This window comes from Hydra vulgaris, chromosome 06 (assembly GCF_038396675.1).
Source record: "Hydra vulgaris chromosome 06, alternate assembly HydraT2T_AEP".
Classification (NCBI taxonomy): Eukaryota; Metazoa; Cnidaria; class Hydrozoa; order Anthoathecata; family Hydridae; genus Hydra; species Hydra vulgaris.
Window position 1 is genome coordinate 28460267 of NC_088925.1, and position 13353 is coordinate 28473619.

Consider the following 13353-nt stretch of genomic DNA (forward strand, 5'->3'; position numbering starts at 1 on the left):
TAGTTTATATTTAAGTAAAATAAATAATGTTTAGGCTACTATAAAATGAGTATTATTTACTTTGTCAACACAATCCCAAAAAATTATAAACCTTTAGGATAACTTTGACCTTTTAATAAAGCCAAGAATGTTATTGTTTATGCCAAAACAAAAATTGTATATCATATTTGAACATTTTTCTAGGAAATAGATGTAAAACTGTTTTGTTTGATCAAATTTATCTTTGCCCAGACAACATTTTGTTTCTTATTTTTTGGTTGTATTTTACCTAGATATTGTTTTTATTCTTTTGCTTTTATATTAAAGAACATTTGCAACAAATTTCACCTTTCAATTTATGCAAGAAGAATTAAAATCACCATTTTACTTATCTGTTTAAAAATTAGTTTAAATAAAATGTTGTTTAACTAAAATATTCAAAAATGGCCAAAGTTACCTTGTTTTACAGTATGTATATATGTGTGTGTGTGTGTGTTTGTGTGTGTGTGTGTGTGTGTGTGTGTGTGTGTGTGTGTGTGTGTGTGTGTGTGTGTGTATGCGTGCATGTTTGTATTTTTGTATGTGTGTGTGTATATTAGATTTTTATTTTATTTTAAGGTCATGAAAAGTTATAATGTACCATGAAATCATAATCTGCTGTGCCAACCTTAATTTTATTAGTAGAATTTTTTATTAAAACTTGGATTACTCTTCGGGGTTGCTCAAATGGTCTTAATTTTTTTTTTTTCAAAAGTTTCTTTTCAGTAATAACGAAAATATTCAAATAGTAATTTTATTTAGTTAAATTTTTTGTTACTACTCTGTTTGCAAAAATGTAACTTATGTGATTTTTTTCAATTTATGTGGTTTCTGGTAACATTTCAACAATCTCTAAGACTTTTAAGTCCAAGGTACTTTATATCTTTTTAGGACCTCAAAATGAAACAGCCTAAATTATACAGATATATTAAACTGTTTCATTTAATATAATTAAATCTTTTTTTAAACAGATATGTAGATCCTTCATCTTTTGTTGAATGTCTTGGATTACAAACAAATGAACAGCAAGATGCTCAGGAGTTTAGCAAACTTTTTGTTACACTTCTTAATAATGCATTTTCTTCTCAAGATGGTTTTCTGTCTAATATAATTCATTCACAGTTTGGTGGACAATATAAGTATGAAACTAAATGTAATGTGTGTCTGAACAAATCAGTCACATGCTCAGATTTTTATGAGCTTGATTTAAATGTTAAAGGTCATAGTTCATTGCATGGTTGTTTAAAAGAATTTTTGCAAGAAGAAATCATGGAAGGTGAAAACCAATATTTTTGTTCTATTTGTTGCTGCAAGCAAAACGCTTTACGTAAAATTGTATTGGAAAAATTACCACCTGTTTTGAAGCTAAATCTTCTTCGATTTGTGTTCGAAAGGTTTTTATTTTAAGTATTTTTTTTTTGCAATTTTTTTTAATCATGGCTCTTAAGATTAGTTTACATTGTTCTTGTGATTCATGATATTTAGTTTCATGATATTTAGTTTCATGTGATATTTAGTTTCATGTGATATTTAGTTTCATGTGATATTTAGTTTCATGTGATATTTAGTTTCATGTGATATTTAGCTTCATGTGATATTTAGTTTCATGTGATATTTAGTTTCATGTGATATTTAGTTTCATGTGATATTTTGAGCTCCATAATGAAGGTTATACAACAGTCTCATAATATGTTTATGTAGATTAAATATAACAATAAATTAAACATCATAATATAACAAAATGAACTATGGTTTATATCAAAATCAACAATTTGGGAATTTTTTTCTAAAAAAAAACTTTAGGAAAATTAAATGAATTGATTTTGCATTGTTTAATGATAACTCTAATTCTTTTATTTTTTATTTAAAATATGAATGAAATTCAAACAAATAGTTTAATGGAGAATGATAATTGGATTTATACTTGTTTATTAAATGTCATTATATTATAAAACTTAACTAGGATTTCAAATTATAAAAAATAAAAAAATGAAATTTTTTATGTGTAATAAATAAGATATAACAAATAAGATAATCTGAAACTTGTTAACAAACCCTTTTGTTTGACTAGACAAAATGCTGTAAAATTTACAAATTACAAGAATTTTTTATACTAAGTTGTGTACTGTGTGCAGTGCATGTTCTTTGTATTGCTTTTTAATGCAATTATATATTGCAACACAAGAGAAAAACTTTCTTCATACATTTTAATTTTTTTAAAGGTTTAGCTTATTTTATTTAGCAAAAAGACAATAAATTGCAAAAGATTGCTAATTGCTTTATGATATATTTTGTGGTTTGCAATAATTATTTTTTTTAAGAGAAACTGGAACAAAGAAAAAAATAAATACAGCTCTTAATTTCCCTGAAACTATTGACATGGGAAAGTACATAAAGTTTGACAATCCTGAAGATGGGCTCTATCATTTGTCTTCTGTGTTGATTCATCGGGGACTTAGTGCACATTCTGGTCATTACATTGCTCATATCTATGATGAAGAGGTATGAAGATAAAATAAAGACTTTTCACTTTTAAAGATTTTATATGATTTGAAACTTTTTGCTTTTTTTTTAAAAAAAATAAATAAAAAGATATATATATAAAAAAGATAGAACCTCATTTTTTAATGACAAAGTTTATTTAAGGGAAACAAAAGCTTAGAACCAAAGCTTTATATTATAGGAAATGCCTGCCGTTTTTCGTCTTGTACCTCCACAAAAACGTTTTTAATTTAGACAACATGATCCTGGTCATTTGCAAGTTTTATTATTTTAGTGTTTCTATACTTAGCTGAAAAAACTAAGTTTCAAAAACAAAGAAAGCAAAACTCACAAAATAGGCAATTAAAATAAATTTAAGTAGTATTAGTATTAGTAATTGCTGTAACTGGTCTGATTTCTTTGACATTTAAAGTTGTGACCTCTCGTTCGAGTTTGTTGAATACTAATTTTTTTATTCACAGCTCTTTGTTTTCTTTCTTTTAAAAATGCTTCAATCCATTGTATCGTCAAGCCAGATATTCCATAAATTGTAAGTTTAAGCAACAATCTTTTATGTGCCACTGTGTCAAATGCCTTGGCAAAATCCAAAAAAATAACATCAACAGGTTAATCATTCTCTAAGGCTGTTGAAATAAAATCAAGTGTTTCAAGTAGATTCATTAGGCATGATTTATTTTTAACAAAACCGTGTTGTTGACTGACTATTAGTTTAAACTTATATAGAAAAGTTTCAAGTTTGAATCTGATCATACCTTCCATTATTTTACATGCACTTGAGGTGAGTGATACCGGTCGGTAGTTTCCTGCTAAGTTTTTTTGCATTTTTGTACAGAGGAGTGAAAATTGCTGATCTAAATTGCACTGGTAGTTTGCTGGTTTTTAATGACTCTTTAAAAATATACAGAAGTGGAATGGCCAAGGGTGATGCACAATTCTTTAAAATAGCTGAATGTAAATTATCAACGTAATCAATGTTATTATCAGTTTATTACTTAATTGGAGTTATAACCCTCTCTCAACTCTATAACTGTAATATCTATAAATTTATATTCAATTCCATTCTCATTTGAAATTGCATCAACACAGCCATTTGACCAGTTGATTGATGGGAAGTTGAATTCACCCATGATAAGTAGGTCTTTGAATTTATTTTGTCTGTATATTTGTGTGCTAGGCTGAAAACCATATCAAATTCTGCCATATCCAAAAAATCATTTGACCTGTAGATACATCCAAGTAAATACTTGTCATTATCGAAATAAACAACTGACCACACTTGTTCTAGTTTACAGGGGTTCAAACAGCATCATTTAGTTCATAGGAGTCTAATGAGTTGTATATATATAAACAAACACACCTTTTCGCCCGTCTGATCTGTCTTTTCTATACAGTTGGTAACTCTCAATGTTTACAACTGTATCACTTTTAAACCATGTCTCAGTCACAGAAATTGTATTTGGTTTGTATTATTCAATTACCACTTTGAACTCATCAACTTGTTATCGAGAGAGGTAGCATTTAGGTATAAACATGACAACTTTTTAATTTCATTGCAATCTGACACTGAATTATGTAGAAATTTATTGATCTGATTTCTTGTTCAAATTTGATGATCTTATTGCCTCGGATGCCATACCAAAAGGGTCATTTTATTTCTTTCAGTTCTGAGGTTAAAGTTTCAAGTCTCAAAGAGCCTCAGTCAAATCTGGACTAAGATAAATATGTGCAGCATTACTTCTCAATTTTTTAGCTGGTGCTAATATTGTGTTGCGAAGAATATCCTCAGCAAATTTAACAAGAATTGGACCTGGTTTATTAGCTTTAGATCTCAGCCATCTAATAAATTTTGGCATTACATTCTCTTGATTTATGAGCTTAAAAATTTCATTTACTTTTAACTCTTCTTTTGATTTCATTTCTATGCTTTCTTTAGTTGATTTGATTACTCCATAAATAATGACATTTTTTGCTCTTTATTTTCTTTTGTGTAACTCATTAATGGCTGCATTTATTACCATCAGCTGCTCTGTAGGCTTCTTTTTTTGTATACCCTGTTTGACAATAAGCGACCAGTCACTGATAGACTTTTTTTTTTTTTTTTTTTTCACCTCCTCAAGGCCGAGAAGACCACTACAGATGAGGAGGCTACTTAATAGTGGTTATAACCCTCTCTCAACTCTACAACTCCAAAACACGAACCTTGGCGAGCAAGGCCGCTGCGCGGAAAAACAAGTTGAGCGCGGTACTACCAGGGACTTGCTTTACTCAGCTGCTTTATTTCTGTTTTCAGATTTTTAATGTTTTCATCATTTTCAGTTTTTGTTGTTTCTAGTTTTATCATGCGTTCAAAGAGTTCCAAAAAAGCATTAGAAAGTTGGCTACACCAATTATGAATGTCTTTAGTTGTTTGAGAGTGTGAACTAGCACCCAATTTTGGCCAATTGTCCTGTTTAAAAAAATCTAAATTCATATTGTCTATTCTATTGATTAGAGGGCTACCACCCTGAATAACAGTGGATTACCTCTTGTTGTGAGTTTATTAAACTTATTAAAACAAATACTTAATAACACTGTAAGAAGTTTAAATGTGTTTTTTTCCGTAAATAGAAAAATAAATATTTAAATAATTTGCTTACCGTTTTTATTTTCACTTCTTTAGGGTCACTGTTTTGAAATTCAATACAAGCCAAAGAAAAGAAAATAATAACAGTTTTAAGTCAACATTAAAAAGGCTGATTTTTTAATATTTTATTTGTTTTTTTAAAGAGTAAAGCAAAAATATATTGCTATCTGATTATAAAATATGTTTGTCTAATTTTAATGTAACAAGTATATATTGTAAAAAGTTATTAATACAAATGTTAAAATATAAAATATTTGGTTTTATTAACTAACCCTAGCGCAATAGCCATGATTTTTTTGTTACCAGTCATTATGTTCATTACCTTAAGTAATTCTGTCAAGTAATTCGGAAATAATAAAGAAACGGTTTCATACAGGGATCAAACGAAGGCAATACGTTTGTAAAAGAAATAATGCTAATTTTTTAATGAAATAAAAGGTAAAGATTTGAAGAAAAAAGAAATCGAATGCGAGACAAAATGAGTACAAAAGCTATAATGAAATCATTAAAAACTGTTTTGTCATGGAAATATGATTTTCTTGATTATGAGATAATAAAAGTTAAATGTAAAGATATAGTTGTAGTCTGGTGCAAACTATGTGCTAAGCATAGCAACATAATTCAAAGCAAAACATCAAATTTTGGTTGTACTACTAATTTTTTAAATGCTTTTTCAAATGGAACTGACCTTGTAATGTTAATAAAATATAGTACATTATAAATAGAAAATATAAATTATTTATGCTTTTCTATTTGATGTTACTTTAATTTACTAATTTTTCAGGCTATGAGGCATTCATCAATAAAATATCACTCAGTGGTGGTTAGAATAGAAGAAAATATGATAATTCAAAGTTCCATTTTTTTTCTTGTAGCCAGAAAGTTTATTCATTATATTGCGGAAACAATAAAGGAGAAAGTAGCTGATATTATTTCTAACAAGGCTTTTATGGCTTTGCTTTTTGATGGGAGCTAGGAAAACCAGAAGCGATAAAGAGGCTATATTAGTTCAAGTTGAAAATGCTGGTGTGCTGTGTTATTTTTTTATAGCACTATGTTAAATTGGAAGACTTTGGAGGTGTTGCTGCTGATTCCTTAAAATTGGCATTGGACAGTATTTTTATTGAAAACCCTATATGTAAACCTAAAATTCCACTATCAACTGTAAAATACTGTAAAAATTGATATCGGCGACAGCTGATGGAGCAAATATTAATATGGGTATATGTAATGGTGCGCTAACTGAATTAAAAACATGCTGTTGGTTATATAACATACATTACGTCAACCACAGATTAGAACTCACAATTAGAGATGCAATAAATCATTTTAAAGACTTAACAATATGTGATATAGTTTCTATACAAGGCTCTATTACCTTTTGAAAAATTCCGAAAAACTGAAGGAGGCCTGTAAACATGCTTCCACTGCCTTATCAATTCAATATTACAGGGTTAACAAAATTCATGGAACTCGATTTGTATCACATTGTGTAATGGGTTATACAAACTTAATACGTACCTGGCCATCTTATTTAGTTGCCTTACAAAATGCACTTACAAGTAAAGAAAAAATGGATGAGCTATTAAGGAAATTAAGAAGTTTCAATGTCTTGTGCAATATTAGTGCATATTTAGATTTGCTTAATGCATTGAGTCCTTTGGCACTATTTTTTTGAAAGAAGTTGATGAGTTGTTGGCTTTCAAAGTTTATCCACAAATTGAATTTACAGTAAGTCAGTTAACTTCATTAACTTTAGAGGGCGCTGATGAAGCATATAGCAGCTTCACGCAAAAATTCAACATAAAAGACGACAATGTTACCATTCAGGACACGATGAATCGTTTTTTTTAATAAATGTTGATGTTTGTTTCTTTATTTATTGACGAATGTCTAATTTAAGAGATATGTCAAATAATAAGGCTGACAAGAGAAGGGGGGAGACATGCAACCCCCACCCCCTACCTTCATTTTTTTTTTTTTATAAGAGAAATTCTAGATATAGAGGACTTTTTTTTAGATTTATATATATTTTTTTAGATATAATATACAATAACCTTATGACTGTAAACTGTTATCCATTAATACAAAATAGTGAACTTTTCTCAATTAAGTTTGTTAAATTTATTTACTTATAAAAAAATGTATAAACTTGAAGAAATTTAAATAAAAGGGAACTAAAGTTAAAAAAAAGGTATTTTGGCATTTCTTTTTTAAAACATTTTAAAAAAATAATAAAATAATAAGTATTTAACATGTTATTATATTAAGTTATTATTTAATACTTAATATGATATTATTATATTTATAATATTAAGTATTTAATAATAAAATATCATACTATTGGTGTTGTTAAACACACATTAAAAAATGTTCTATAACATAATTACTTTCTTCAGTTTCTTCAGTTGCGTACCTGATTATTAAACTTAAAAGTAATGCTATTGAAGAAAGTATTAGTATTATCATGGTTTCTTTTAAAGTCTTTGAAAATGTGTTTTAAATTTTAGTAACTTATTGTTTTTTTTATAATAAATGTTTTTTTTATAATAAATAAAAAACTATCAATTGCATAATTATTTGGAAAAAAAATTGCTGAAGATATGCGTTCGCTTAAAAAAAATTTTAAGCAATGTTTGCTTAAGTAAAAGTATGAAAATGCGATGTTCGTTTTTCTGTCTTTTTTTCAACAAACGTTTGCACGTTCATCAATTTGTCAAGCCCTGCAATTGAATCTGAATACGTAATGGCTAGAGACCAAAAAAAGAAAATTGAAAATAGGTAATGCATTGACATCAAAGTTGATGGGGCGATCAACCCAAAACATGAAGATGTCGAAAGAGCATTTGAACTACGAAATGCATCAACATAATAATTTCATTACTTGAAAAGCAGTTTGCTTCAAGTGTTTATGTCAATGATATGGATTGATCCTAAATATTGGTCAGACAATCAAGATAATGGTTTTCAAGAAATAAAATACCTTGTACAACATTTTTGTGAACCACTTGAGGAAGCAAACTTCCAAGAAGCAATGGTTTTAGAAGAGTGGAAATCAATACAAGTAACAGTAAGAGCATTTTATTTAAAGTCTCCATGTTTAGTTTTTTGAAAAAAATTTATTAAAATACAAAAAATCAGAATTTCCAAATATGCTTCTATTATCTGAGTTGTGCTTGTGTTTGTCTTCTTTTAACAGCACAGTAGAAAGATGTTTTAGAATGTTGACTACAATCCTTACTGCTCAACAGCTTATCATGAAGAATAATACAGTTGAGTGGTGCATGATTATTGCTGGCAATAGCCATATATGGATGGAGGATGAACGTAATGAAATACTAAAAGAAGGGGGAAAAAAATATATTTGAAAAGGCACAGAATTGTTAAATGTCAAGAAATTAACTCAAATACTCACATCACCGAGAATCAGAAAAACATTACATCACCTATAGCAGTTGAAAGCGAAATCAATTCATCTGAAAATAAACTTTTAGGTTCAGAGAAACATTTTGGAGCATTTAACGACAGTGGCGACTCTTCCAGCATTGGAAGTGTAGTGTATTTAGATGAACAAGAAGGAGAATACATTGACAATGACAATTGTTCCAATGATGGCAACAAATAATAGCAAACTTTTTAGATATGAAGTATTAAGGATTTTTATTATTTTGCAAAAAATTCATGTTACATTAAAAAATATATATATATTTTACAAAAAAATAGCAATATTTTTTTAAGTTGTTATAAAAAAAAATCTTTTAAGTACTAAAATTTAAAGTTCTTGCACAAATAACAAACTATTTTTTTTAATACTTATTAATAAAAGTCTTGAATAACATAATATGTGTATTCTAATAATATGTGTATTCTTTTTAATGTCATTAAATTTGTGTGAGTTAAAACTTATTTTTTTTCTTTCCTTGTACCCAATTTTGAAAAGAACAGCCACCCTAAAAAATGAAAATAAAAAAAGTACACAAATTATTTAAATTAATAATTTTTTTTTTTTTTAATTTTAGTTTATTTTAATTTCCTATTTTGTGAGTTTTGCTTTTTTTGTTTTTGAAACTTATTTTTTTCCGCCAAGTATAATATAATATAAACGTTTAATATAAAAGCTTAATAAACATATAAATGCTAATATAAATGCCTAAAGTATAATATAGACGCCTTATATATTAAAACTTGCAAATGGCCGTGATCAAGTTGTCTAAATTAAAAATGTTTTGGGGCATACAAGACAAAAAACCACATCTGTTTCCTGGGAAAGCTTGTAAAGCTATCATCAATTTCATATGAAAGTGATATGCAAAATATATAAACCTTTTAAAAAGTTTATCAGAAACACATGATGTGTTTTGTTAATATATTAACATAATTAAATATTTACTAATATTTTTTTCTTTGACTAGTTCAAATTTATTTGAGTTGGTAAATAAAGCTTATTTACATTTAAGAGCATCAATGGCATCATATTGGCATATTAATATTTTAACATGCACACATATTTTTATGCATGCATTGTCATTTATTATGAATTTATAATGAAATTGTAATGATTTTTATGATATGATGTTTCAAATTCTGTTTTATCAAATTATAGTAAGTTTTAATATTCTAAATGATGGAATTCAATTTAAAGCTGAAATTTTTGGTTGAAGTTTAAGCTTAATAGTTTAGGTAACAAGTAATAAAAGCAATGTTTAGTTCCATTTTTTTTTTCAAAGATCACAGTAGCCCTATTTGATGCAATAATGGAGTCAGGTGGTCTTGCGTTTTATCTTTTAAAAAATATATGAAAGTTAAAATATAAATAGTTGGTTATACTAGCCTCCAAAAAATTTTTTTTTTTTAGATGCCAACAATATTAAAACTGTTTCTTGTTAATTTGAAGAATCAAAAAGTAACATTTATTTTATACAAATTTTCAATTAAATACTACCAGCAAAGGTGTAAAAACTACAAAATAGTCTTCAATTTCTCAAAAATTGTCACAAATTCACTTTATTATTAATATTTCACATAAATATTACACTTTTGGTAAACAATAACTGTCAAAAAATATTTTCACTTCCTTAAAGTAAATTCTAGAAAAAATATGTTTTAGCAAGATATAATAAAAAGATTATTTTTATCTTATAGAAAGATAACTCAGAGAAAGAGAAGTGTTATTTAACACTATTGATTTTAATTTTGGGTTTAACTAATTTAACAAACTTATTGATTTTAAAATGTATTACAGGTCTTTGAAAATTATTTATTAATAATTTATTAAAATTTTTCATTAAAAAATTTAGAATAATATATGGTGTCGTTTTAATGATGAAGAGGTTACCATAATGAAGGGGAAAACATTGCAACTTGGGGTTGAAGATAATTTAGAAGGTATTTTACTTATTGTTTTATTTTTTGCTATTACCTCGCTCCTTAAGGTTAAATAGTATTTAAAATTCTTATTCTACAAAGAATTATTTTCTGATTGAAATATTTAAGTAGTGAAATATTAAGTAGTGAATATTTAAGTGTTGTGCGTTGGTAAAGAACTATATCATGAGAGCATTTGTAAAGAGTTATGTTATGAGATAAACCTTAAAATTTACAACTTTATGTTTGAGTTTACTTTTTAAAGATTTGTTTGCAAAATTATTTTCATTTTTCCCTTATTTATAGGCACAATCTAGAATTAAGGAGACAGGGTGGCCACTAGTAAACGACCGGGGCCAGGGCCAGGGTTAGGTTTGATAACAAATAGCCATGACCAAGGCCAGGTTTATGATCAGGGCTGCATTAATATTGATAGATCCCATAAAAATGTTATTTTTAATTAAAATTTATGATATGAATTTTATTTAAAAACAATATTTTATAGGATCTATCAATTTTAATGCAGCCCTGGCTGGGTTTATGACCAGGGTTGCATTTATATTGATAGATCCTATAAAAATATTGTTTTTAATTATAACTCATATCATAAATTTTAATTAAAAATAACATTTTTATAGGATCTATCAATATTAATGCAGCACTGATCATGAACTCATCCCCGGTCGCGGCTATGTGTTATCAAACCTGGCCCGGCCATAACCCCAGTCGCTAATTAGTGGCCACACCTCCTAATGAAACCTAAGATATGCTAATATTTGAAAAACCTTCTAAAAAGATCTTAATTCTCCTAAAATATAGTTGAATTTCAAAAATACTCCTAAACTCTCCTTATTTAAACTTGTTTTTTGAACATAAAGTTTTCTTTCAAACATTTAACTTAAATTTTCAAATTTTGTTATTAAAGCTTTTGAATAATATTTAAATTTTGTTAAAAAATTTTTTAAATCCTCCTAAATATTCCTAATTTTTTTATTTGTTTTTCAAAGTTTCCTGGTAAAATCTGCTAAAAGGTCCTTAAAAATCTCCTAAAATATCCTAAATTCTTCTAATTTTTTAACTTAAAAAAAGTGTGGCCACCCTGGGGGAATATAATGTAAATAATGGTTTGCAACAATGTAAATGTTTTGCAACAAATGCATATATATATCTTTTAATTATTTATACTGTTTTTTAATAAATTTTATAACTAGTATTTTCGATAAATTCTTAAATAAAATATTAGATTTTGGTGAAACGAAAAGTAAGAAACCTCGAAAGTGTGACCAAGATACAAAAAATCACAATTCCAAAAATGCTTACATGCTTGTGTACACCAAGACTGTTGGTTGTATGTTTTCAATTTTTTTTTTAATGTTTTAAACTTATTTCTTTATAATATTATTTATTTATAATAAAATTAAAATGATTTATAATTTTTAAACAAATAATAGTTTTAGTTAAATCAAAATATTGACAAATTAAAATTTTAGTATTGACAAATAACATAAATGCAGTTGCACAGCACAAATTATAAAAGAAATACAAATTTTAAATTATTTAATTTAAATAATATCGTATAATACTATGATCATACTAAATATTTCGCTCTTAAGCAACTATTTATTTTCCACCATCCCATTGCTCTTTCATCTCACTCTGCTATCCCATTGCTCTTTCATCTCACTCTGCTATCCCATTGCTCTTTCATCTCACTCTGCTATCCCATTGCTCTTTCATCTCACTCTGCTATCCCATTGCTCTTTCATCTCACTCTGCTATCCCATTGCTCTTTCACCTCACTCTGCTAGTTTTTCTTTAATTCTTGATGTTTCTCCAAGTCATCCTCTGTTTAATGGAGCTCTAACTATAATGCATTGCATTCACAAATAGCAACATTTTAAATATATATTTTATATGGTTACTAAATCTTTCTTTTGTGTTTTATTAATTACCAATTTAAATGTAATATTATTGTATTAATTTTAAAAAATTTTTTTTATAGATTTTTATTTAACTTGTTACTAAAACAAATTAAAATTAAAAGTTAAATTTTAGTTTAAAGTTTTAAATAAAACAAGTTTTCACTAAAGTTTTAGTAACTCTGTCATTAAAAATGTTTAACGCATGATTTTTTAAACTAAGTTTTCTCATCCATTCTCCAAATTTGCCGTTCAAAATGTTTGATTTTTCATTGTTTTATCAAGGGTAGTTGGTAAAATGTGAACTGCAAACTGGTTAAGTGCAAACTTTTTTCCAAATCAAGACATATTTCAATGATTACTACAGTTATGATATTTAAAACGTTTTTTCATCAATTTTTTAATTTAAATTATATGTAGTGTAATTTGATATATTTTATTTTAATTAGATTGTATTTCTTTTAAATTAAATATAGTTTATGTTTCAACTTGAAGTCCATAAAATATATAGTAAAATAAACAATTTAATGGCAAATGGAAAATTGAAAGCATTACGTAATCAACAACCAATTGTTCTATTAACTAACAACTATTGTTTGCTAAAAAGTTTGCATTTCATCGGTTCGCGGTTTGGGTTTTACCGACTACCTCTATCAACTTTTAATTTTATAATTTATTCTCATTTAGACGAACACGTTTTGAAAATAGTAAACATTCCAATGTATCTGTTAGCAGTAATGACTAGGGCATAGTCGGATCCAAGATCCGGAACCAAATACCTGGGTACCCGTACCATTTTTTTGAGATCCGGATATATTTGGTTCATACATTCGGTTCCAGGTTTTTTTTATATAAAATTACTTTTTATAATGTTGATGTTGGATACCATTATAACCTACACATAGTTTGAAACTGTTGCATTTTGAA

The 13353-nt window shown here is 27.1% G+C and overlaps 1 protein-coding gene across 3 annotated transcripts in view; it reads left to right on the forward strand.

The window, feature by feature from the left end:
- LOC100197103 (ubiquitin carboxyl-terminal hydrolase 48) overlaps positions 1-13353 on the forward strand; it is an 89922-nt gene that overhangs the window by 29237 nt on the left and 47332 nt on the right. For all 3 annotated transcript variants that reach the window (XM_065799798.1, XM_065799797.1, XM_065799796.1), the window contains 4 exons: positions 990-1412; positions 2340-2520; positions 10441-10528; positions 11751-11855. In XM_065799798.1, the coding sequence (XP_065655870.1) occupies positions 990-1412; positions 2340-2520; positions 10441-10528; positions 11751-11855 (797 nt within the window). The remainder of the gene's footprint in view (positions 1-989; positions 1413-2339; positions 2521-10440; positions 10529-11750; positions 11856-13353) is intronic.